The 27,393-nt window shown below is 43.6% G+C and overlaps 1 protein-coding gene across 1 annotated transcript in view; it reads right to left on the bottom strand.

Annotated features, from left to right (window-relative positions):
• GLG1 (golgi glycoprotein 1) overlaps positions 1 to 25,125 on the bottom strand; it is a gene marked incomplete at its 5' end in the record, with an annotated part of 81,848 nt that extends 56,723 nt beyond the window's left edge. The window contains one exon of the mRNA XM_082005480.1: positions 24,814 to 25,125. Coding sequence (XP_081861606.1) covers positions 24,814 to 25,125 — 312 coding nt within the window. The remainder of the gene's footprint in view (positions 1 to 24,813) is intronic.
• Positions 25,126 to 27,393: the final 2,268 nt, after the last annotated feature.

The raw sequence follows: 27,393 nt of genomic DNA, 5'->3' as shown, positions 1-27,393 counted from the left end.
CTTGAAGAGCTTTCTGGAAAGCAACGTTAGTAGAAAGATGTCTTACTAGTATGCAGGAGAGCCAGACACCTGCCCACAAATCCTTCCAATTACTGTTTCCATAACTCCTACTTAAAAAGCTATGAATAAAGACAAACTGCAATTAAAGAGACCGAGCACACCTACAGCTTCTCTGCTAATAACGACAGAGAAAATAACAGGGCAGGGAGGGAGAGGGGAGAAAAGCAATAAGCTAGTCACTGCCACACTACACAGTTGCTGCAGACAGCTCTATACCAACACACAGCACACTGCTGCACACAGTACCACCACCAGCATCACTGCTGTACAATTTTCATCTGTCAAAATACGGGAATTTAATCAACAATTCAACTGCTCTAGTTATTTTTTCTCCTGATATTTCTGACAGGCAGCAAAATCAATTGTAGGGTTTAGGAATACAGACCTAAAAGCCAGCCACCTGCAACCAGGCAGGGCAGGCTGGAAGGACTGCAGGCAAGTACACGGGCAGCACTATACCTTCTTGTCTAACTTGACTTTTCAATTATATCTAAAAGAGAACTTCAGAGTTTAAGCATATAGCAGACAACAATTGCCACTTGATAGAAAATACTTTATTCTAGTCTCTGGCTACTGGTGGTGGTCTGTACATAAGTTATGCACTGTTAACCTATTTGAAGCTACACACTAGAGCAAGGTTTTCCTACCATCTGAAGCTCCGTTGTGGCTGAAGAAATACACAGGAAGCTATAAATCTCTGGTCTCTACAGGCAGAAAAGTGCCCAACAGACTAGATCTAGTTTTCAGTATTACTTCGAGTATGCTGATGGCAAAGCCCAGACCGTCCTCACTGCAGAACCTGGTAACATAGGGAGATTATTTTGTCCTGACGAATAAGCAGAATAAACATGTTTTCCCCAGCAGGTAACACTTGAGAATATGACTTTAAAAGTCTGATCTGTTCTTATCCAAGCAGCAGGGGAACACAATGTAGTTTTCATGCCCACAATAAGGTAGCAGCATACTTCTGGGGACATGCTGGGGAAAAGCTGACAACAGTACCCTCAGGTAAGCAGTTTTCCACCCATTGCAAGCATTTAAATCCCCTGCATGCAGACTTCTAGCTAAGTGATAAGAAAAAAATGTTCGGGTAGTGCAACTTTTGCAACAGCAAGGTAAGAGCTGAATGCTTTAAGCATAGGTCAACACTGCAACCAAAACCACCTATCTGGTCTCCCACGATGTCTTTGACTAGCCTTGAAGAGTATTGCTCAGGGGGAGAATTAACTCTGCTAGGTGAAAAAGCTTGTCAATCTCCATACAAAAGGAAAAGAAAACTTAAAAATTTACCCATCAGGTTAACGAATAATTTTTCTGTGCATTTTTGGATTACCATATAATACAGAGTAGAGAAGAGGCTGGAGACATGATTGTCCCATGACAATTTCTAAGGAACAATAAAACACAGAGTACCAGAGGTATTAAATGCAACAAACAGATCTCCAGAAACAAGTCAGATATTTCCAAGTAACACGGAGAGGCAGGAGCATTCCTGATAGGTGTGTCTGAAGAAAGAATACCTGGCACAGTAGCAACTGATAGTACCTCTTATTAGACACATACTATTTTTTTTAATTGAAAATTAAATCTTAGCAAAATATGTACTGCAAGTGAGCATTCAAAGCTCCATTGGCATCATTCGGGCATGAGCCCAAATGTGACACAACAAAGAGTTTGAGGCATCTAAAAAGCAAGAGCAGATGGAGAAGGAACTCAAGAGCAAAACCTTCTGCCATGACCATTCAGCATTCAGATGCAATACTTCAGGATTTCCCAACCCTCCAATAAATGGAACGTTATTGCACACAGCTTTCTATAGGTACATTTGAACTCAGATGGCACAATAAGGAAGAGACACAACTTTACACAGCAAGATTTTTTCTTTTCTTTGTGTACATTATTACCAGCTGCTTTTTAAAAATATGTACCTCATGGTAAGTACCAGGCTTGGCACCAACACGAGCGGTCCACTGTTCTTTGCCCAGACCATCTAGAGGTCAAAGCAACAATATTAGCTTCATCCACATTGCCCTCGAAAACAAGAAGCAAGGACTGAAAAGTCTTAGAGCAAATTAAGAACTTCCATGTTCAGACAATTTTCATTTAATCACAGGCCAGGCATTCCAAAAGCAACATTTTCAGGCTTCCTGAAGCCCACAAAATTGAGTTTAGTAAATTCAGGTTTACATTTCTAATTATAACACAGCATCTACCAGGTCACCTGAGGCAACCAGATTAACAAGGATATATTTATAATGGATAATCTAGCAAATTACCAAACGAGTCTTAACACCGAGGTCAAGAAGAGAAGATACTGCAGAGTAACTTTAATTTTAACCTGTTTCTGCACAAGAAACCTTCTCCTTGTTTATGGTCTGTCTTGGGAAAAGGATGAGCTAAAACAATTAACTCCAAAATAAAACACTCATGAAGTATTACACACAACTACAGCGGTGTAACTGTACTGCAAAGAATCCCCACTTACGACAAGCCTATCGTCTTCACATCTCTGAAGCTGTCGAAGCACTGACATTTCACTGTTGCCTGCATTTAACCGAGAGCAACAGAAGAATCACTACCATGATGCACAGAGGGGCAATACAATTAAATGTCTATCTAATGCTTCTCAGCGATAAAAAGTTTTGCTACTTGTAATACAGATGCAATGCAAAAGTTTTGGCATTTTTTTCGGTGTACTTAAGCAAAGTCTATCAGAACTCAGGAAGCAGATGAATAGTTGGTGAATTATAACATGCATCAGTTGACTGGGGGTGGGGGATGGAAATCCCAAAACCCCCAAACCACCTTCCTTACTTCTCCTCAAGAACTTCTGTAAGGAGTTTTCCCCTAGTTTCCTGCTCTCCACTGAGCTGAAGCCACTCACAACAGCCTCCAGGGTCAGTGCTGCTGGAGGGAAGGATGACACAGGAAAAGTGCAAAATTAACTTAGGTCAACCTGACCTATCATGGACCTGCTCCCTCAAAAGCAATCCCCAGGCCCAGCTCAACCTGAAAGCAGGCCAGAAGCTAGCAAAACATTCTCTATATTCTCTCTCTACAGCACCAGCGAGATTACCAATCCAAATGTTACCAGTCCTGGGAGCAGCTCTTACCCCAAGAGATCAAAAAAGGGCATGAACCTGCAAGAAAGTTACACTTGCAGGCTGACAGAACAGCTTGGCTGACTGTCAAAAGGGTAATTTTTATTAAAAAAAAAATTCCCACCATGACAGAGCAGTTGCCAATTCTTTAGTCAAACTGGATGAGAAATGAGAATGAATTATAGGTTAATATCAGGAAGTCTCAGGACTTGAATATTCGGAAGTCTTTGCCACACTACACACACCTTCCTGTGCTAGACGCACTATACTTCTCTGAAAAAAAAATCTGATTTGTTCCTTATCAGTTGTAGTTGCGATTACCTCTTAGAAGCCAAGACTTGCAAATCTAGCATTTTGCAGGCAACCACCACATTGTTAGTAGACATGCAAAAACCACAAGGGAGCCCCTATAACCAAACCCAACTCAAACCACTGCAAGAAAAGCTGTCTTGCTCCGACCAAGCTCCTAGGCTTGTTAGCGGAAGTGCTAGCACTGTAGTTTCCCACAGATTCACACGCTTGCAAGTAATTTAAGACATATAAGGCTTCTACCCCTTTGAACTTGCAAAGCTTCTTCTCAGAGTACAAGCGATGCTGCCCCATGACCTGATGGCGGTCCTATGTCCTCAAGTACCCAATTGTTACTGCACAAGACAACAGCCTTTAGAAAGCTAAGTGGTTCCATTTGTTCTTGCAAAACTGGAAAGAAAACATATTATTAAAGCATATATTCTTCTCTCATGCTTTCCAGTGAACTGTCCTTGACTGATGCCAGCCTCCCATTCCTAAAGAGCAGCCGAACAGAAATAACCTGCTGAACACAGCATCTGCAGCAATAGGTGGATGAGAGCTCCACGGCTATATAAATAAAAATTGCTTCTGTAAACTAAGACTAATTGTGGTTTGCTTTTAGGGAAGGGGGAGGTGGGTGCAACACAATTTGTCCAGTCTAAGAGGACAAACACTAACTGTGCTATTTTTGGCTCAGCAAGTTATCACAAGTGCTCAGTTCAACTTCAAAACTGGAGCAAGAGATTCCACATGGAAGTACCAAACATCTGGAATAGCAAATTTCCCTACACACTGCTTCAAAACCAGAGCAGGCGACTGTACAGATTTGGCACTACATTTGCTGACTTTTTGCAGTAAGACACCCTCTCTAAGACACCCAGGTAGCTTCCCACACATTTCTGGAAGACAGCCTCCTTCAATGACCCTGCTGTGCAGCAGGAAACCTTGTCAGAACGAGCGAGATCTTACTAACACAGGTGGGGCTCACCACTAGAAGCCAGTTCTCACTGCCCTTCGAGATAAGCACATCAGAGTGAATCCATCAATTATTCGAACTGAAGACTTGATCCTTCTTCCTCATCTTCTATTTAAAATTTCAGTGGAAGCAGGGTTAGCAGAGTGAGGCTTTACACTGTAAGGACAGGAGAGCCAGGAAAAGTGTTCAGTGTTCAGGTTTTACACAGCAGCACTGTAACATAAGACACTGGTAGGCAGTCTGCTGAAATGCTTTAATTCTTGCAAGAATTAAGTCTTTCTGGGAAAAAAAAGAAAAAGTACAGTCTGTGCAAGAACACTCCTGAATTTAAGTCACTCATGCTGGTTTTTCAGAAGTCTTTCCTTTTATTTAGGCTTATTAACAGTCTCCATGCTAGTTTGAGCTACAATTTTTTTTACAAAACTAATTTTGTTACTACATTGCCCCAACCTAGTTAACAATTTCTGGCAGGTTCACTTCCAGCCTCCTTTTGCTGGTGCAGTTTAGTGCCATTTAGGACAGAGCAAGTTGCTACCACTGACCACGCACAGCCCCCCCACCTTTGCTGGAGACAGCTCACAGGGGACCGGGTGACAACGCGCTACGGGAAGCCAAGCAAGCAGAGCTGACTCCATCTGCAACCAAACCATTTGGTTATTAACAGACTCACAAAACTAAAAGTCTTTTTTCCTGCACTTTAAAATATACCCAATTTTGTTGACAGTTTGATGTTTCAACATAATTCTCTTACAAAGCTTAAGTCATAGATGCATTTTGGAGAAGAAAAGGGCTTTTGAGCACTTATTTGCTTCATTTTTTCCATTTCAAGTTTGCTCAGTTTGCACAAAAGATTTTTCCCTTAATAGTCAGCACTAGAAACAAGCTGCAATCCAAAAGTCAAGCGGGCTTTTATTGTACCTTAATACAGCTTGTGTGAAAAAGCGTTACTAAGTCAGCTGTTACAGCCATTGGTAATAGGGAATGTTGGCACAAAAACGCTGAAGAGGAAAGATAAGCTATTTTGTGACATCAAAATAAGCAGATGCCTCAAGGACAAAGGTACAACCTCACTTTTTGACCAGCCCTTTACAAAATTAAGCATTTCTACCTGTTAGATCAAAACCGCTTTCTAAATATAAATTTTACAGCAGCATATAACGGAAAACTAATTTTTAAGTGACGAGAAGCATTAACAAATATGCTAATTTCTTCATTTAGTTGGCATCTGCAACACTAGTATGAAGAAATAAGGTACTTCATGAAACAGTACCTCCAGGAAAATATTTGAAGTAGCCCATCATTTTCACAACAGCCAGTTTTGGTGAACCAGGCTGTAAAATGCATTCAAATGACTCCCTGCGAGGGGCAGCAAGCATTAACATCAAAACATAAAACCGGTTCTCTTTAAAGTGAAACAAAGGAGCCATTGATAGCAGGCTGCAGTAGCTCTCTTCCTCCAGAGGGAACCACTCCACACCCAGCAGCAAACGTAGAGGTAGACAGTGCTGGAGCTTTCACAGATGCCAGGGATTTCCCAGCTTAACACATATTAGCACTTCATATTTGCAATCCCGATCTCCAGCACCAAGCAGTTGATCTGCATGTTAATTAGAAACAGATCACCAGAAAATTGCACCAGACAACCTTCCTGTATTGACTAGAAAGGACAACAAAGCATTTCCATAGAGTCTATATCCCTTTTAAACACATTTCCATCTGAGACACACCTGTAAATAAAGGTGCTCCTTTTCTTGACTGGGAGCATCCATTTCAATACATGCATACCTCAGATCACTAAAACTGGTTTAAGATTAGACATCTTTTGAGCCCTGCAAAACAAAACCAGTAAGTCTGAGCAACGCTAGAGAAAATACCAGCAAATGAGTCTAACTAGAAAGTATCCTTTTACCACAGTAAAAAATTAAACAGAATTCAGTCTGAAAGGAAAGCATAGGTAAACTATGCCAAAGAGAAAGCTTAGTGACTGGTTAAATTTGTGCAGCTCTCAAGTCTGCATGTTCATCCAATTCTGCTTTTATATACTAATACTTACAGTATTATGCTTAAATAAAACGCCCCTTCAGCTTAGTTTTAGGGAGTCTTATGTTGCCAAGTCTAATAAAATTGAACTACTGATGCTGTTTCTCCTACATGAGACTCAGGGGCACCTCACTTCTGAGAATTCATTTCATTTTCTCCAGAACCTCCAAGTTCACTTGAAGTTATCAGACAATAGCCACATGGTTTCAAAACAGAGAGCAATGCTATTGCAAGACTGCACCTCAGTCTAACACTGTATTGTATTTTCGATTTGCAGTTGTTATTGCAAAGTCATAGCCAGTGGACTTGATTTAAGATTTCCAGAGGTTGAGCTTCATGTCCATCTTGCATGTTTATAACAAGCACTCTTAAGCCAGAGAGACTTGGTTAAGAAGTCAAGCTTGCCCAGCTCCTCGACCATTTTGCCTGTGGGACTTGCTAGACCTTGCCTCTGCCACTCTGTAGAGCAAACACACTGAAGCATGGCAGTTCAAGGTAGGCTTAGGGATCTACCCTGCTCCACTCTTTACACATCCCCTACCCATCTCCAGCTCGTTATTCACACTGGCACCCTGAATGCCATCGCAAATGCAGCTGTCTGAGGCACTGCACTGCTCAAGTTAATGGTTGATCAAAGGTTTGGGGCCACACTCCAGCTCAATCAGTAATTCAGTTCACAGCTCAGCCCTGCAAGCAACTCAACCAGCATAACTAAGCACACAGCAACAAGCTGTGGCACAGAAAGCTCTTCGTAAACCAGCAACAGCAAAGAAGGCATTTCATGTAAATGCATTCTAGTTGAATGAACTAAAGCTCCAAAGATGTGGTTGAGGATATCCTTGCAGGAGAAGGTAAAGCTGCTGTAAGATCAAGAAAAGGATTTTTTTTTTTTTTAATCAGCTCAACTGGCTGCAAGGTTCTTTGATTTTTAAGTAGCAACAGCTTTTGAACTATTTGGAGACAGCCTCCAAAGGAGTCTGCATACAGCAACACATACAGACATCTGATTTTAACACAGAATTAAGCAGATTTCTGAACACAGCCATCAACTACCAAGCTGTGGACCTCCCGCTGTGTTGCCTCTAATACTTACATCACTAAATAAAATTGCCAGCAGCTGACCCACTAAAAAAACAGCTTGCATTTGTTTCAAGTACCTAAAAAGTTGATGAAAACTTAAAATGCCATTATATTATTAGCGAGGGAACTACAGAAAATTAAGCAGTAAAAGATGAAAACCCAGTACTATTACTCTGTTAATGCATCACTTTTGCTCCTAGGAAGTCTGCATGGCTATGGCCTTTTCTACGTGTTTCTTAGGATAACACCAGGCAGACACGTTTTCTCCACCAGCATAGCTGTACCATTGGAAATCCAAGCAGACACCAAATTACACAGGCAGAAAAATCCTTCAGCCAGTACGTGGGATCTGCACTAGGAATTCACTGCAGTAAAACTACAGAACATGTTTGCCTGTTCTCAAAAGATTTGCCAGTATATTTGAAGTCTTGGATATGATCTGCAGCCATGTAGCAGTTTCTTCTGCTTTAGCACAACCAAGTAGAAACCAGGTGAAAAGGGTATTAAAAAAAAAATAATCAGTAAGCCCAGCAGTTAGAAACCCTGTCCGTATTTGATCCCCACCTTCTACCCAGAGACTAACTACAAGATTGGAAAAAAGAACCACTGTGATTACAATCATTTACTGATTGGTAAAAGCTCTGTAAAGGTCACAAGCCAGATCAGCTATACCTTGTATGAGCATGGAAAGCACTGAAGAGTGATAACTGTCAAGTAATTATTTGTTAGACTTCTGCGTATAAAAAAAGCCATCTTCCACTGACCCGCTCTTAAGGTTAGATCTTGTCCATTTATATCCACCACTGGATGAAAAGTTTCACTCCCGTTGATATCCCTTGCCCACCTCTGTCTTTTTATATCACTGCCTAAGGTCATTTTTAGTACAGGAATGTAAGCCATCATCTGAAGCCACTCCTCAGAGCACACAGCACTGACTTGTAGTTAATTTTATCTCTAGTCATGCTTGAACAATCTCTTGATAACATAACAGGGATTTTTTTTCCTTTTTTAAACAAGAGCTGTATCAACAATGAAACAAAGCAGACAAGATTTAGGCACAAGAGCAACAACGTTAAATGGAAGATAAGAGAACATAGAAAGCTAACTCTACGATTAAAGCATAAAATTCCAACTTTCCCACTCATTTCTGAAGGAACATGGAGTGCAAAGTTTGTTGGCTATTTTTCAATCTTGTGATCTTTCTGAAGACTTCAGGGAAACAGTGTGCTAACGCAACATTACATAACTGCTGATCTCAAATTTATGAAAAGGGTGTTTTCGGTTTTCTGTGAGAGAGGAAAGAGCTGGGTTCTGCCTCAGAAAGTCCCATGTTCCATGTTATCTCTTAGCCCTGTTTGCTAACTGCTTGCTCCAGGGAATTCTCTCTTTCAAAGTTCAAGACCCAGCTGGGCTCCGGTTTCTGTGGCTGAGAGTGACAACATCCCTCTCAAGGCTTCTACAAAGTTAACAGATTTTTCGGGTCTAATAAAAAAGCCTTTAAGCGGACTGCTCATACCTCAGGAACTGGCTCCTTGAACTGCTTGCCAGTTTCAACTGTGAAAAGCTCCCAGGCAAAGGATCTGTTCAGTCAGCCCACTAACCACTAAATCATTTCAGAGGGAGGCAGTGAGTTTATAATCTTCAGCAAGACCTACAACTTGGGGTTTTTGGGTGTTAAGTTAGCACCACCTGATGTTCATTTATACAGAGAGAACTCTACTTGGGATGCCCTTAGTGAGACCACTAGGCTCCTAACTTTCTTTTTTACAAGGCACATGCTTCTCATACCCCTTTGCCACATTGCCCTCTTCCTATACAAGTGGTACAGCATTAATGCATCTGACGGGCTGCCTTAAAGCCTTGGTGTGCAGTCATTCCGTCGCTATGCAAGTCAAAGCACAGATACTTTTCCATTGATACAATCAGTGCTGCTACCAATGGAGACCAGGAGCTGCAATGGGTTGAACATGCACAAGAATAAAAGCCATCTGCCTGACAGACTTGGCATTTCTCACTGAATACTGCAAAGAATTTATAAAACAAAACTCAAGGAGATGGTGTTGCAGGCTGTTTGCTGAAGGGTTACCTTTCCTAATCTCAGTTATGCATTCATTATCCATTTGCACACAGTGATCTATTAACTAGGAACGTGCAATACAGTTTTGCTAATTAGCTCAATGAAAAAAGGCTAAACATATTCCAACTTCCTTAATATGAACAAATTTAAAAGACAGTACTTTATCCCTTAAGGGTAAGGCTGCCTGCCTGGCATTCATTTAACATTAATGTTGAGTCCACTGAAATTCATACACAATATTCTGGAAAAAGACAAGTTTCTGAGACAATATAAGAGGTGGTCCTTATATAGGTCATTTAAGAACATGCATATGCCAGTAAGTATTTATGAGAACTCTTTCCTCTTTTAGAAAACCACATACATCTGCCTTCTCTGGTCTACACCAGCATGTCAAACAGGTTCCAACCCTAAAGCAAAAACCAGACCACATTTAAGTAACCTAACTAATTGTCCCACACACTTCTACACAGTTACAGAAAAAATTACTCCAAAAAGTCATGTTCTCTCCTACTATGTGCTCTCTCAAGTCCATTTATTCCTCTGCACTTCCCATCAAAAATTCACAATTAACACTCTCGGAAGTGCTGGAGTCTTCAGCTTTAATTTACAGATGCCCTCCAAATATATAAAGCCCTGGTGAACCAGAACTCTGCAAACCAAATGCCTCCAATTGTTTTGATTATATGCTGAAGATTTGAGAGAGAGAGTGCACAAGTACGCACAGAGTTTTTAAAAAACAATCTGCAAGTAGTTTGAATTCTCCTGGGTATTGATCAAGAACTTAGAGTAATTAGACAGAGTTCATTAAAACATGCTTCCATTAGCCTCCCTAGATATCTAATCTGAATTCATTTACACAGCCATGTGCCACAGGTGCAAAAATGTAACCTTTAAGCCCAGTTCATCATAATACGGACATCTTTTCCCATCAAGGGTTCACCAAATCTTTGTCCTATGTATATTAGATGAAATGGAAAGATTTTCTCCTCCTGACTCTAGTATCAAGCTCCTCCAAAGGGTCTTGACTTGCAACTTCAGCCACCAAGGTTTTACCTGGGTGAGCTGACAGGGTTCAAGTCTCTCCAAGGATGAGCATGACCTGGAGCAGGGACCACAAACACATGAAGCCACTCCTAAGCACCACCATTTGCAACCAAACGCACTGAAACCAGGGCCTGTTTTCCCCATACAAGAACTGCTGCATGTTTTGTTCAGCTGCCCTGGCCACAGGAGCAACAGCCTTTAGCAGTGAAGCAGACAACTGTTAGAAACTTACTACTCCCGGATTTAATTTGCTTCTGTGAGTCAAATCAGTGCTCACTTCATCAGTTGCCTAGACTGCCAACTATTAGCCATCATGGTGATTTATGTTAATAACATGCAGTGCATAATATGCAGTGTATAATCATAAGATCATGCCTCAGTTTTACCACCCTATGTATGGATGCTCACTCTAACCTGCTCTTTTAGAGCATCTTTATCCCATCAACTCCAAGACTCTTAACCAGAGCGCTGAGCACCTGAAGCAGCCTTGCCTAGCCAGTAAGCCACGACACTACAGCCTCTCTCTTCCTAGGACTATCACAAAGCATGACAGAATAAAGCAATACATGGCTTTTCAGAGAATGCTCTCCCTTGACGTACTCTGCTGAGGTTTTAATGCATCGCAAAGACAGCATAAAAAGTGGGACAAGAGCTAGATATCAAGGGTTAGCTGAGGCATGCAAGCCTCCAGGGAATGCTGACCTTACAAAACAAGGCATTTGTAAAAGCACAAAAAACCTCCAGGAAAGGTTCTAATGAACCTTTTAATCATCTTCCCCTGACACACAATAAACAAAATGCTAGGTTCAGACAGCAAAAGCCTAAATGTAGATATAATTAGCCCATACTATTACTGTCACTATTGAACACCATGGTGTGCAGTGTTAAAGAGGACAAACTAAATTTTCTACCAGTTGAAAGACATGCTATCCACTCCTCCCCCAAACCAGCCAAATACATCCCCGAGACGATCTCTTCTTCAAAAGTAAGCATTAAAGCAGAGAAAAGCTCTGTAGCCAAACAGCTTGGAAACAAATAAGGTAAATCAACTGCAGCAAGATCTCAGGGTCCAAGAGCTGCATCTAGTACTTGAAAACTATACTCACACACACCATTTTAGCCAGAAAAATCAGTCCTGGGAGAAGAGCTGACCACCTCATCCAGAAACTGTCTTGTTGGAACATTTCTGAAGAGTCACCAGACAAGCCAGCTTATTCCATAAACAGAAGAAAAAGAGACTATTGAAGAAATCCAAGGTAATGCTGATTCCCCTTAGGGGAAATCCTGAATCCTCACGCAGGAATTCAGCTGTAACTGTTGACATACCTCTAGCATATATTCCCCACCTGCTGTAGACCTCACTACTCCATAAGATGGGCCACCACACTCCTTCATGCCATTCCACAGACAGAGCCACTGCCTCTCATCTGCTCTAGCTCTACCCCAAGTTTATAGCATAAACTATTTGAAAAACTCACTAAAATCACTATTTGGGACATGGATACTATGTAAACACTAAGTAAATGGTCAAACAGCCTAAATGAAGTCAACTGGGGAGTCTTTTTTTAAAAAATAAAAAAAACCCACAACAACAGATAACTCACAATTTGTTAAACGTTTCAGAGGAAATTTCACCTTAGGTTCATGAAGACATTTTGTAAAAATTCAAACACCTTATAAAAAAATTAGGCCCCAATCACACAGGTGACAAGTAGTCAACTATGACACATCCATGTAGGAGATGTGCATCATTTTAGTTCTGCACTTGATTTAGTTAAGCTTGGACAAGCCTGACACATGCAAAGATTTAAAGCTATTAAGTTTGATTTTACGTTTAGATCCCACACTCCCTACTCAAGCAACCAAGCTCTGAACATAAAGCAAGCCTGAGGGGCTAGAAGTGCAGTCCTCCTGTGCTCTTCATTCTAAATTGTTTCATATTATGTTATGTAATGTTATTCAAATGCAAGTGTGACAGACAGGCCTCCCTCTCCACTGCACCGGCAGCTCTCCAGAGAGCAAGGGTTATTCTGATAACTTTTATCTGTTGTTTTCCTTAATGAGCACTTTCTTCTCAACAGCAAGCAGTGAGTTTCATTGATAAAACTACCCAACTGTGTCCACAGTCTTATAGCCAAGGGCAAGACAGAGCCCTGCAATATTCCTGAAGTCATGAGCGGTATTCATCACACAGGTACCTCAGGCTCTTAAGCAGATCCACAGCTTGTTGCAGATGACATATGACTTCATAAACATATGTGAGAAACTCTGAGAGACACATCATCTAGAGAATTTGAGGACAAGCAGCCTGTTCCCCTTCCCTCTTCCACAGCTGCTCCCAGGGTCTCTGTCACATTAAAAGGAGCAGTTCCGGTTTTCATGAAGGATGAATGCCTAGTGCAATCAAATCCCAAGTATTTACCAGACATATGAATATCAAATCTAAGAACAAATAAGCTCTTCAGGGCATTAATATCCTACTCAAGACCACACTTCTCTTTGAAGAGAGCCTCAGGCATTTTGCTACAGAAATAGCATATTGCTGTTCTTTTAGTCCTAGAATTCCTTCTGGACTAAAACAAGTTGCAGATTTGCCCCAGAAGGATGAAGCAACATTTCAATCCCACACAATGTTTTTAAGACTCTGAGATGCTCCAGGCAAAAGAAACTCTTCCATATTTTTCACAAAGCACTTTCCATGGACTAGTAAGCAACAGACAGTATGAAAGGATGTGAAACACCAAGTAACTCAGATCTACGCCTAGTGCACTGTTATCTTTTGATACAGCAAGTCTTGACAGTAAGTGTTAAACAAGTTCCTTTTTTTTTTTTGCAAGGAAGAACAAACATAGCTATGTCTTAATCAGTTGAGAGACTAGTTTAAAAAAAAAGTGCAATTTGCTTACCATTAAGAGATGCTATTCATTCCCAAGATTATACAGGCAAAGCTCAACATTATGGAACTTGTAATGCTGAAAGGCAAGAAAAAATCCAACACAAACAGAAAACCACCCTCACCTCTGTTCACAGCACCGAGACAGACTCGCTGTTTTGCCCACTTTCAGCCTGTATACTATTCTCTATTGTCACCAAGTACTGTAGCTGAGGAAACCAAAGCAGAGTTATTTTAACCAGCAGGTCCCAAAGCGATTCAGGACCATAACACAGGTTCTCATCCAGCCCCAACCCAAAATATCATCAACCTCAGATACCTGTCAGATTTACAGTACCTTTTTGAGCTTGGACAGCCAGACCCAGAAAAGAACAAATGTGAGCAACCCAGTAAGACAAAACAAACAGCCAAGGCTGCAAATTAAGAATGCATCCATAGGGGTAGCTCTACAGGAACAGCAACTGATGTGGAAGAAGTTCTTCTCCCCCTTGCACCAGAGCTGTAGCAATCCTCAGAACAAGATGTGAGATGTGCCTTACTAAGGTGGCTGCTAACTACCACCGCTACCCGGAACACCTTTCCAAGTCACTGTTATTCTGGAAGATTCACCTGATCATGTACCTCTTCCACGGAAATGCAGCATCGTTGTACTGTTAACGCTTCCAGCCAACACCACTGGAACTTCAAGATAAATACTTCCATGGTCAAAATCCCAGCAATATGCCATGTGATCCAAGAAGAGGTTGTAATAGAAACCCTTCACGTGCTTCTCTGAAATCAGTCATTCTTTCCAGCTACTGTATTCACTGTCATCAGGCCAATTCTGTGATTTTTATCCCTATCCTGGAATACTACAGTCTATTTCTAGGAAGATAAGTACTTTCCACATAAGAGCAAGCTAGTTCCTGTACCTTCAACTGGAAAGACTCAATTAAGATGATTTGGCTAGCATAGCTTTGGTTTGACATTTGAATAATAAGGGATATGAAAAATTCCACATTAAAAAAAACAAGCAAACAAGTCCACCTTCACTATTAAGGATGGTTACATGCCCAGATGCTCAACACAAGCCTACTGCTCTAGCGTCCCACGAGAAGTAAGAGTCCCAGCTGGGAAACAGTGGCAAAAAGCACTGCCTGCCTGAGACTGGATCCTCTCAGCTTCTGCACATCAGCTTCTAGAGGCAGAGAGGAAGAAAAACCCCCAAATCGTCATCCTTCCCTTCGTTTCCAAGTGGCTTCAAGACTGGAAAGTGGCTGTGCTGTTCCAATTCTCCATCTACCCCAATCTCTTCCTATAAAGATGCTGATCTACTGACAACCCATGTGGCTCGCTCGGCCATATGGTTTCAGATTCACCAGGGTACACAGAGGGAAGCTCACTGCTGAAGTCCTGGATTTAGGTCTGAACATGTAGTAGAACATACACAAAACAGTACTACCAAGGGATAGGACCCAAACTGATTAACTTATTATACAGGGCAAAACAAAACAATGAGCCCTGTAAATGCAGGAGCAAACAACACTGTACTTACACTGCCCAAATTTTACTCCCTGCAATGTTTCAACAGCTCTGAGGTGTTACTTTAGAAAACTTTCAAAGTGGAACTCTTGATTCATTTTATTTTATGGCTTTTAATGCTACAAGAAGGATGCAAGACACAAAGAAAGAAGAAAGAAAGCCATGCCAAACCCCAAAAGGGCTGTTCAGAAGTACTTTCAGCAACATGGTCCCCAAGGTAGTGAACTGTAATATCAGCCAGCCTCCACAAATTTATTTTAAATGGTTCCTGAGAACAAAAGTTCAGTTTCGAAAAACTCTTCTGGTCCAATTTAAGATCAGAACAATCAAGGTATATGAAATAATGCTCTGCCTTAAAACTTGAGACAATAAAGTTTCGAAGATACACAGAGGTTCTCCAACATTTTAATACCTAACAGGCTATAAGCTACTCTGCTACACTGCTTTTAACATCTTCCTTTTTTACCATTCTGCTTGAATAGCTCAGTATTAGGTTCAGAGGGGCTTTTTTTTATTAAGCCAAAACTTTGATCTCCTAAACAGAAGCCCAATTCCAAACTAGTGGTCCCACTAGGTAATGCAGAAGTCAGAGATGGAACTCCATCTCCCAACAGACCAAAAATCACTTTAAGATGCAACAATATGCTGCCATGTTAAAGTTACCCTTGATGTACAACTCCAAGCCATAGGAAGGTTTTTGCCTATTTCCATTTGCCCTAAGCTACTTCAGGCAACACACTGGATAATACAGCTGTGGTGGGCCAGCAACCAGCAGGTAAAGTGACTGGAGCACTGATTCTCACCTTCTCTTTTAATTACACAACAGAGAAATCCAGGTTCTGTACTCCTCCCAGCTGTATGCCAACACCACACAGTCTACCTGAGCTCTCCAGTGTTCTTAGAATACTTGCAAAAGGTATTTTCTGAAAAGTTTAAGTTTAAGATACTACGAATCCTAGCAAGTAAGACATTAGACAATAACATTTATTAAATAATCTGTGAGGGCATCACAAAGTCATGACAGATTTCACTGGAATGTCTAAAGGGAGGAAAGTATTTGGGGAAATCACTTAGGGAAAAGCTGACCTGCAAAGAGAAGAATTTAAATTCCATCAGCACTTTCCCTAACAGAACAAGTTTAGGCTATTGTTTTATACAACAGGAGGCTGGAGAGTTCACAAATGCCTGGAGGAGGTGAGGAAAACAAAGAAATCTGTAGTTTGTGGCTTGTTGTATGCTTTTCCCCTTTGTGTAGGCTTTACCTGAGAGCTGCTCCTAGAAAGGAAGCCAACATAGCCTCAGAGCACATGGAAGGGTTTTGATGTGGACAAGCTCAAGCCACACTGCCGAGTACCTGAGCTAGAACAAATGGCTTTATTCCAGGGAAGTCTGCCCTATACACTGCTGCTATGTCTGCAGTCAGAGATGAGTATTACCAGTGATGGTTCACTATATGTTCACTATGTGCCTGCTAAAGCACAGGTAAAGGGTCATGAAGCAAAAATACAAAACACAGAAAGGCCTTGTGTTCTGTGAGGAAAGTGCAGAACCATATCCCTCCTGCATATTTTGCACATATACTTCTAATTAAGGCTATTAACAGCAAGATTAGAATGAGCATACACCTTTAGAGCTGTGACTCAGTCCAGGGAAAATATGTTCCCTAGTACCACACCTTCCCAGATGATGCTGTTGTCCGTTATCCCTGGGTTTCCTAGAGACAAGCATTCACCAGGGCAGTCCCATTCCTGTACTAAGTTTAACAAAAATGCAGGGAAGACTTAGACCATAAACTAATGTTTCAGATTTTTCTTCTGTGGCTTTAGAAAATAATGTTGCTTCGTAAGACTAATCAGAAACAAAATAACTGAAGACAGTTGCGGATCGCTGCCTGGAAACCTTCAGTTAAAAAAGCAAGCAATGTTACAAGCTTCACAACATCTTTGACTTCTGCTGCAAATGCTCTGTGTTTTCCAGCAACAACTGCTGTTAAGTATTGTCTAAACTGTACTTCCCTCCAGGAAGCACTGAACTGGTATCCTGCTGAATCCTTGCCCAAGAAGCAGATAGTTGCAGAAAATTTACCTCACTGTTTTAAGCAGAAAAAAATGGATAATTAAGGTTGCCATAAAAATTCTCCCATTCAAACCTCACATTGCAGCACACTGAGTTTCTCCAGTTCCATCTGGACTAAAAAGATTTTCCTGTAAGATGTTCTACACTACTCATTAAGAACACAGTTCCAACTGGCAACTACAACACACAGACATTTCCACGCCACCTACAACATACATACATTACTGAAAAGCAGACTGAATCTTCAGTCTGAAGACTGGCAGCATGAGAGACTGCATCAGCATACTTGTTGCTTACGCAGAGTTGACTCTACAGACTTCAGTAAGACAAGACGGATGTCATCATGAGTTTGATTAGCTGTGCTATGGTGGGAGACCCAACAACTCACATCTCAGATACTGAGGCACCAAAAATACAGTGCTCACAGCATCAGTTCAAAAGTAACAATCAAAAAGCAGCAGGGTCAACATCACATCATATGTGACTAGCAATGTAAAATGCTTGACAACACATATATAAAACTCACAGTCAACAGTTCTCTCCACCTGCACTTACTCTGGACCTTATATCAATGGAGACCAGATTTTGACTTAGCCTGTCTCAAGTCGACAATGAGAGGATCATATTAATATAAATGTGTTTAAATCACCATGAACACAGTTAAAGAACTGCAGGCTCATACACAATTCCCGTTGTAAGTTACGACCACTGTGGCATTACACTGGTTTTCACTTGAAGGTGGTTCATTTGTTCTCATTTTATGACATACGTAGATAGGCCACACAGATACTGACATAAAGCAAAAAAATCAATTTGATAATGAAAGAGCTTCCTGTAAGCTTCTTCCAGATATTATTTCAACTCACCTGAGAACAGCCTAACAAAAGTTGACTCAGCTCAAGTCAAGCCTGGACTGTTACAGGAAGTCCACAAGCCAAGCAGGTTTGGGTTTTTGTTTGGGGTTTTTTGTTTGTTTGGTTTTACTCTAGCAAAACATTTTGTAGGGCAATTACTTCAACACTTAAAAGAATGCATACTCTGCCAAGTCTGTTTGGCAGCTCACTTGGCAGAAAGTATTTTACCCTGCACTAACAGGACAAGAAAGTCTCAATCAGCAAACTACTGAGCATGATGAAAGTGGGTGAGCCTTCTATTAAGATTCAAGAGATCTAGACAGCAAACTTGCCACCAGATTAAGATAGGCATTATTTTTTAAACAAAAGACAACACATTTGCCAGAATGATTTTGCATAGCAGGCCTGGAACAGCTCTTTGTTATTAACGTACAGAAGTACTTCACTGGATCAACAGAACCAGCTGCTTTCTCTAGAAGACACTCAAAACTCCTGAGAATCAACTAAGGAAACTACAAGAAGTTTTTCACAGAAGAGCACACAGTTCTACCACTAACTGCAACAGAGTAAAATGCTTCAGGCATGCAGGGAAACCATGGATACCCATGACAATACATACCACCTTCTTGTCACCTCAAGTTCACCAGCAGTTCTTATGCCTCCTTTCAGGCAAAGGTGCAAATAATTACAAATGCAGCACATAAACATTCCTGTCCTGCATGATTCATGTTCATTTGTCCCTATGTTGCTACCTGGAAAAACAGATAGTAGATATGTACCATTAGTCCCAAGCCACAGCCCTGACAATATTAAAGACATCAAATGCCAAAATTGTAGACATTACAACCGAGTAACACACTCCAACGCAAACGCACAAAAACTAAGCTCACAAAACTGAAAGAGCTACAAGATACACCTACCCAAAGGGAAACATAACATACATTCAGGCACTATACCCTCAAAAAGACAGCACTGAGAAAACAGGCTCCTCTTCAACTACTGAAGGAAATTCCTCAGCTCTGAACTACAGGCATTCAGACACCAGCGTGCCAGAAGACATGGGTTTTCATGACCTACTGTCTTGATGAAGAGAGGTTGCAATTATGCTACAAGTTGGGACCTGAGGAAGGAAGGCTCTCTGCCTCTCACCTAACACACTGCTATGGATACTGACAAACTGAACATCCAGAAAATGAAAGTATTCCATGATGACAAGGAGTGATCAGCTAACAGAACTGAATTTTTTTAATGCCATAGTAACCAACTTCAAAGACCTTAAAACAAATTAGGCAGAAGATTTAAAAAAACTGTTTTGAGGCAGGATTTCAACTAAAAAGGCAATTACCTAGACCTTTTACTCATCCAGTTCTTTGCAGTTTATTATCAGGAAGAACAACTGCAAAGCTTGTTCAAAAGTAAGCGTACGTTTTCCAAAGACCAAACCAAGCAGAGTCCACCGACAAAGTGGCGCTCTCATGCAGGAAAGCTACATTATAAAGAACATCTAGACATTATCCCTCTTTTTCTTCAGGATGCAAGACAAACTCTTCTGCCCTGTACCTGCCAAAGCCAACCCTCATTTAGGTGGCTTTGAACCTTCACCAGGTCAATATCCCTTAGAAAAAAGGGAGTGTGTAAGCAAAGCCCTTGGCAAGGCTTAAAGTACATTTTCCAGGTTTCTGATCATTGTCTTTAAAAAAAAAAAATCCCTTCACCTGTTGCTGTCTGAACCTGATAATGCTGTAGGCACTGTACAAGCACCACTGGAATACTAACTGCCTACTCATTTGCCACAGTAATGGTTGGAGAACCAGAACAGCCTCCATCCCACAACTCCGCCCCACAACTCCATACTTACCATCCTGAGAAACAGGCAGTTCCCATTCAAAACAGCTCACCGGAAAGCTAGGGAGAACGCCTGGAGGTTTTGTGGGACAAAACCAAACTATAAGCACTGAAGGAGATGGGCCAACTCAGTAAACGGTGTCTTCACTATTTGCATTTACAAAAAACTAGCCCACCCCTGTGTTATGTTCAATCCACAGCCCTCAGTTACGTACAGCTCTAGGCGGGTAAATAGTCATTTGTTGCCACAGCCCAGACATCTCAAAAAAGGTACTTTAAATGCCAGCCTCTACTTGTGCATGGCAAAGCTGTGAGAGATGGAAAGAATGTGAGTACGTGCTCAAATGTGAGAGAATGTCACACGTTAAGCCAAAACAAAACCTTCCCCCTTCAACTCAATAAATTACAGAGATAAAAGGGAGGAAAAAACCCAAAATGAGTCAAGCTACTGTGACAGACCACACTTATCCACCTCAATGCAACCAAAAAGCTTCAGGGAAGCCTTCGCATTTCCAATCCCTTTACCAAGAAAATAGAAAAACTCAAGAACAAGCACAGGGACTGAGCACACATGACTCTTCCTGCAACTACAGTATTACCAAGAGAGATGAAGATTCCAAGAATGCATTACTGTCTGGTTTCTCCTTTCCATCTATTTAAAACTTAAGGTAATTTCACTGGCACTATTTCATCAGACCACTTAAGGAGCTCAGGTACAGAGTGAGGAATAAAACATTTATGGAGAAGAAACGTGCCAGTTCCCAACCCGTCAAATGTCACACACTTCCTAGTCTGTAAGTCACATCAAAAGAATTTTCTGGCCTTTGACACTGACTATACATGTGAAACAACAGGAAAAATACTATTCTTAAAATACAAAGCTTTAAGATTAACTTGTTTTGTTCTTAATCCAATCCTCAACCTTAAGAGACCCTTATGTTTTCCAGAAAGCAGAGCATTCAGACACAATTATACTGTCCCTGCCATAAAGGTGTTACCAATGAAATGGAGCCACTCAGGATGAAGAAAGTAGCAGGAGGCCAAAACTTTGATCTCTAATCCCAACTTAACCATGACCATTTGCTCTTAGCCTGTAATGCATTAGCATTACATAGATGGATATAATGCTTTAAATCTTACATACTCTCTACAAGCACAATGCAAGCTCAACAATTATGACATCAAGTTAATTCACTGATTAATCAGACCTAAGGTATGTTTTAGCATTAAAATTATGCTCGCTAATAAGCCAAGAGAGTGCTACACCGGTTAAGATATCTTCATACCTGCTAATGTTTCCAACCTCAAATTCAACAACTCAGTCATGCCTTAAGTGAACATCATCCTTAATAATGCAAAATTTTTCACCTAGAAACACAGTAATATATTTCATGGATTTATAACCACCATGAAAATTACTTCACTAAGCAGCCGATAAAAAAAGCGCTTCAAGGCCAAAGTCTATGTTCAGTGAAACACAAGCTCTTTAGTGTCTCTACAAACAGGCTCACAACCAGAATCACTTCAGAAAAAACACACTTTAAAACACATTTTTGAGAAACAGAAGTATACACCATCCTGTTCTACTCTTTCTATATCTTGGCAGAAAGTTACTCAATTAACAATTGAGTAACTTTTAAAACGTTGATGACAAAATTCAAGTCACTCCAAAGAGTAACTTATGCAGTACACAATCTTAACTAGAAAGAAATTCATTCATCTGGAAAACACACCAAAACACACATTTGACTATCATCAGAAGACAGAATCAACAACAATTAAGCTGACTAGCTCTGGCCACTACCTCCTCCAGTTAAGGAGCATCCTTCTCATTCTTCTATGGAAGGAAAGCAAACACACATGACTGCCCCTTCATTTCTGCCTTTTCAAACAGCTGAACAACCTGAAATGCAGAAGAGTTATGCATCTGCAGAAGCAGACTCTCCACTACAGCAATAAAGCACTGAATTGACTCGGTGGAAAAATCAGTCTGGGGATCTGATGTTTTTTAAAAAAGAATTCTAAAAATATGCAGTGCTTAAATATCTGTGCTGATAATACTTTAAAAGGACACTCTACAAGTAACCTTTCAAAACCAAAACTTTAAAACTTACGATTTTGAGGTTTGGTTGTCTTACTGTTTTTCTCGTTTCAAACTATTCTTTGCAGAATATTTGTCTTAAACAGCTGCTCTCAACATTCACCTCACAAGACAGGCTGCTGTACCAGTCAACTACAGACTCAACAACCCTCTTCTTTCAATTCAGGAGAACTACCCAGCAAAAACAAGGGAGGACTTCCTTTAAAGACATCCGTGGTAACAAACCAGCAGCTGCTGAAATAGTGTGATTGCATTCACACTGGCTAACAAGCAAGGACATCTTTTCCTTCCTCTGCATTTGATGGATTCAAAGGAAAGGTTTCAAGTAGTTGTTTCCCTGGATTATTTGAATTTAAGAGCATTCTAGCTTTTCCCTATCACGCTAAGAAGAAAAATCAATTAATAACCGTAACAGCTCTTAGGAAGGCTCCTGGCTTCAAACTGAAAGTTTTTCCACTTTAGAGGAATATTTCTTATGGGAAAAATAAGATCAATTTAAACATCTATGGAAAAAAGGCTGCTTCTGCAGCCTAGCTGCACCTAAAAATCTCCCCTGCTACTTGTAGCAAAGCAGTGTCCAAACACCATCTTCACACCACACACACAGCAACTCCCCCGACTTAGACTAGTTCCTCACTCATTTGACAACGTAATTGTCACTTCTCTGGTATCATCCAAACAAGCTGTCAGATACTCTAGGGTTGAAGTTAAAAGGTTTATCAACCACAGTAACAGCTAGCATGTCACTTATTTCCTCTGTCTCCTCCAATGCAAGGAAACACCCCAGACAACATCTCACTCCATCCGTTCCCCACCACTCGATGTGCTACCCAGCATTTGCAACTCATGACTTTTAGCCAGAGGTTAAAGATCAAGAGTTAAACAGTGGCGATGCTCAGAAGTCAGGTATTTTAATTCACTTCCCAGAGCAGCACTCTAGGAAGTCATTCTTACATCAGGATAGAGCCCACCACACGGGCAAACTTTTGAGTCTAAGACCACCTGTGTGTTGGCTCTTTACAGGCCAACAGACAAATAAAGACAAGGCTGCAGACAGGCACCTTTGGAGAGAAAACTCCATCCAAAATGATCCCAAGACGTCCTATCGCCACCTGGGATGTCACCCCAGTAAGAGAGTCACCTTCGGCACTGGATATCAGACAGCATTACAGCTAGGCAAGATCAGCAGCCAGCAAGCTACTGACAGCTACTGGCTGGCTTTGAAAGGAGAAAAGGAAAACCACAAGCAACATAGAACATTCAGAAGACAGCGGAGAACCAAAATAAGGGCTCGCACTTGCTGAAAATAGTGTGTGATGCGAGGCATCCCTTCATCTTTTGCTTCTCCCTGCTCACCCCTGTGCCCTAGCCTTTGCACTCACCCCCCTCACTCAGGAAAGTGACAAAACTATTCCGGTAGAAAGCTGGTAAAAACAGACGATAAAAAGGTCCACCACACTAAGATGGCAGAAAACCAATAAGCACTGAAACGATGACAAGAGAAGGGAGGGGCCACACAACTCCAAAGTAAGGAACAAGAGCTTGCCTTTTTGGCAGGCTGCTAGCTTAATGAGCCACCACCTGTAAGCACAGCTTCTGAGCTTGTCTAGGAGATGGTGCCTCCCTAACAGAGGGGCCAAAAGGGCCCAGACAGGCAGAAGGAACATTAAGGGACAAGTTATTCATAAAGCAAACATCAGATGGTTTTATGACTGTCGTGAATGTTGCATTAGGACTCATTTAAGAGGCCTGCCACAAGTACCTGACTAAGCTACCTGCCCAAAATTAAAAAAGATGGTGTTAGATAAAAATCTAAATTATTTTTGCATTTTAAGCCCGGAAGTAAATCACTGACACTTACTGGTTAAAGACTCCCCTTGAGGACAGTAACCATTAAGTCACTGCCATCTGCTGTCGCTGCAATAACGGATGAGGAATGAGCACAGGTTTTTCCTGACTACATTTCCACTTGATAAAACACCATTAAAACTGATCCAGCCTGACGTTCCTGGACTTTGCAGCAGAGAAACCAAGAACTAAACAGACGTCAACACCACAGCAGCTCACCAAAAACGCTTCCCCCTTCTTCAAACACAACAAGAACCATCAACGAGTGAATGAAGGGATGGGGCTAGAAGAGACACTGAGGTGGCAACTCAGGGGGGGATTTCTTCAGTTACACTTCAGCCACTCACAGCAAATGTCTGGGAACAACGGCCTGCCCAGCCAACTTCCCCACATAAACTAAGTGAGGTCTAAGGATTGTATAGATCTGGTTTCATACACGCACAAGCAAGTCCTGGAGACCAACCACCTCTGCAGCTGAGCTTTCCACCCAGGTGGGAATCGGAGCCTGAAAAAAAACACCTTCTGAGGTCACCGCTGCTACCAGCAAGGCGCACTTTCCTCAGCACTACGGGGGCAGACCTCTGGAAAGAGAATAACCGCGTCAGGCACCAAAGCCAAAACAAAGCCATCCCACCGACACCTCTCCCTCCCAGGAGGTCGCTGCTAGGGTGGCAGCCCAGAGTCCCACAGCTGCAAACCCCACAGGGCTGCCGGCAGAAGACGGGCTCGTCTCACGGTCCCCATCCTCCCCGCAGCCGGCCCGTCCCCCTCACGCGACGCTCCACAGCGCCAGGGGCGCAGCGCGGGAAGCGCGGACCGCACCGGCCTGCACGCAAACCCCGCTTTTTAAGAACAAAAATCGCGAGGTGAATAAGAAACAGAGGCTCGGGCCGGGCTCGCTCCCCTCAGGAGCGGCGGCGGGGCCGAGGGGAGCGAGCGGCGCGCAGCTCCGCTCTTTGTTCGCCGCCGCGCGTAGGCCCGGCACGGCCCGGCGCCCGGCGCTCACCTCGCGGACGTCCTGCAGGCACTCGAGCACGGCGAGGTTGTTGGCCCAGCTGTGCTTGGAGCAGAGCCGCACCACGTCCTCCCGGCACACCGCCTCCTCCGAGAGCTTCCACCCGCTGCCCGAGCCGCCGCCGCCGCGGGGACCCCGCGGGCCCGCCGCGCCCGGCCCCACCGCCTGCCCCGCTAAGGCCAAGCTGCCCACAGCGGCGGGGCCCGCGGGAGGAGGGCCGCCCGCCGCCACCCGCGCCGCCAGCGCCAGGAGCAGAAGCGCCGGGCCTGGGCAGCGGCCCCAGACACGTCCGCACGGCGCCATCTTGCATCCGCCACCCCCAGCGCGACCGCCCGCCCACCTTAGCGGCACGCACGCCGTATGCAAATCAGCGCCCCGGTGACGTCACCGCGCCGCACCCCCTCGCCGGCCACACCCCCTTTCGGACCAGGGGGCCTGGGTCGTCCCGTCCGGGTCCCGTGGCTCCGCCCCGTCGTCGCCTCAAGCGGGCGAGGCGCCCGCGCGGCCCCCGGCGCCGTGGTGACACCCCCCCACCCCCACTGCAGCCCCCGGCCGCCATCACAGCCCCGCCGTGGTCCCCACAGCTCATCGGCTGTGCGGGACGGCACTTGCCAGACTGCTGAGCCAGCGCTGCTGGCAGGGGACGCGAGGAGCCATGGCCCCGGCACGTTCACACCTCTAGGAAGGCAGCCCGGCCCCACACCTCCCACAGCGGGTATCCAGAAGCTGTCTCCAGTTTTTGCTCTAAATCTCTCGGTTCCCACCCGGGAAACGGAGCTTGCAGTGCCATCCTCGTCGGAGGGACGTTGGGGAGAGTTGTTCAAAGCCCGAGGAGCTCTTGGCTGCCCTGGTGATGGAGGACGGAGGAAAGGCCATGAGGAAATGGTGCACAGAGCAGGGTTGGGCTAGTGTGCAGTAAAGAAAACTTGGGGATGCGTAGTGAATGATGAAGAAAAAATACTGAATAGCTGCTCAAAAAAACCAAAACCTTGGGCAAGGGTTCACAGTAACAAAACGGCACGGGATGATGCAGGTAAGCGTTGCATCATCCGGGAGACGGGCAGCAAACCCCACTGACACAGACAACCTTTGTGCTGGTGTTTCCCCATGCCAGGTGCTGAGTTACCAGCTGGGGGGATCTTCTGCTCATACACGGATGCACCCGCGGCCCCTCCTGAGGCAGGGTTGGCAGGAGGGGATGGGATAAATCCTGCTCCCTGTGCCGGGGTGGCCCAGCCCTGGGGTATCCCCTTCGGGGAGCAGGCAGCCAAACAAGGGCAGAAAAAAAACACATTTTGGGGGGTGCCACAAGACTGCTTGTTTTGGGGTTTACTGGGTTGGCTGCACCTCCTGCAGGAGCTTTCAGCGCAGGATCCTCTTGTTTCAGAGCTGGGATTTGGCATGTCATGTTCCATTGTGGCCTCGGGATTCCTTCATGGGGATGGAGAGAAATGGGCACTCCTGTAAGAGTGATTTTGTCCCCAAAGCAGGATCTACAAGGGCTGATCCCATTGCCGACAGGATCGACAAGTTCCTCCTAGGGCAACTGGATGCTGAATTTGGTGACGGTGTCTGAAAAGCAGTGTCTGCAACCACTTAGCCTCCATCGGAGCAGCGTTTTCGTAACGCTGCGGCTCCTTCCGCCCCGTCAGCCAGACCTTGGTATTTCACAATAAAAAAATACCTGTCCAAGTGCTGGGTTGGTGGCAGCAGTGGGACACGGGTCTGCCACCAGCTCAGCAACCACAGCTTTTTGGGTGCCCTCCCGGTCTCCCAGCAGCAGGATCTCACCAGGCTGGCTCACAGCACCCTCCCAAGATGAGTTTACCCCAAAATCTCAGCTTTGCTTCCAATGACAGATGGAAACTGGGGACAAGGAGAATCCCACCTCAATTCGTCTGCCTGGTTGACTCCAGGAGTAGTTTTCCCAGCACAAGCCGGCATCAGGCCAAAGTCAGCAGCTTTTGCCTGGATGCCGGGGCACTCCACGGGTCTGCCCTGGCTCGGGTGAAGCAGAGCTGTAGGGCTGCTCCCTTTCTGCCCTGGGGCTACCTCGTCCTGCCTGGGCAAAGCCCTTCTTTTGGGGATGCCACCAACCATCTTATCCACACCAGGAGCTACCAGAGCACCGTGAGCAAGCTGGAGCCCACTGTGGCCACCAGCCTGCAGCCGCTTTGTCCAGGTGGAGGTGAGGGCAGGAGAGGGAGGGGGGATCTGCTGGCAAAGTCCCCATGCTTCTTGCATTCGAGTGTCACGCTGGGACACAGCGCTCGGGAAAGTGTCTTTGTGCTGGCACCCAGGGGCCACACAGCTGGGAACACTTAAAAACAAAAGCCAGCAAAATCCGGGCCATGCTCAGCAGTCCATTTGGCTTAGTGGAAGTTACTTGAAGAGCTAGCCCAGCGTGAGAGCTGGCTCCGCTCCTCTATCCATCGCAGGACAAGGACAGAGAGGGGCAGCAGAGCTGGTTTATGGGTCCCTTCTCCTTCCCACACCCTTGGGAGCTCTCTGGAGACTCATTTTTTGATGAGCAGCCCGCATCCTTCTGCTGAGTATCCTGTGCTCAAGGGA

Source organism: Phaethon aethereus (assembly GCF_964289735.1).
Source record: "Phaethon aethereus genome assembly, chromosome: 13".
NCBI lineage: Eukaryota > Metazoa > Chordata > Aves > Phaethontiformes > Phaethontidae > Phaethon > Phaethon aethereus.
The sequence above is the reverse complement of the archived record's forward strand: the minus strand, read 5'-3'. Positions and strand labels throughout refer to the sequence as shown.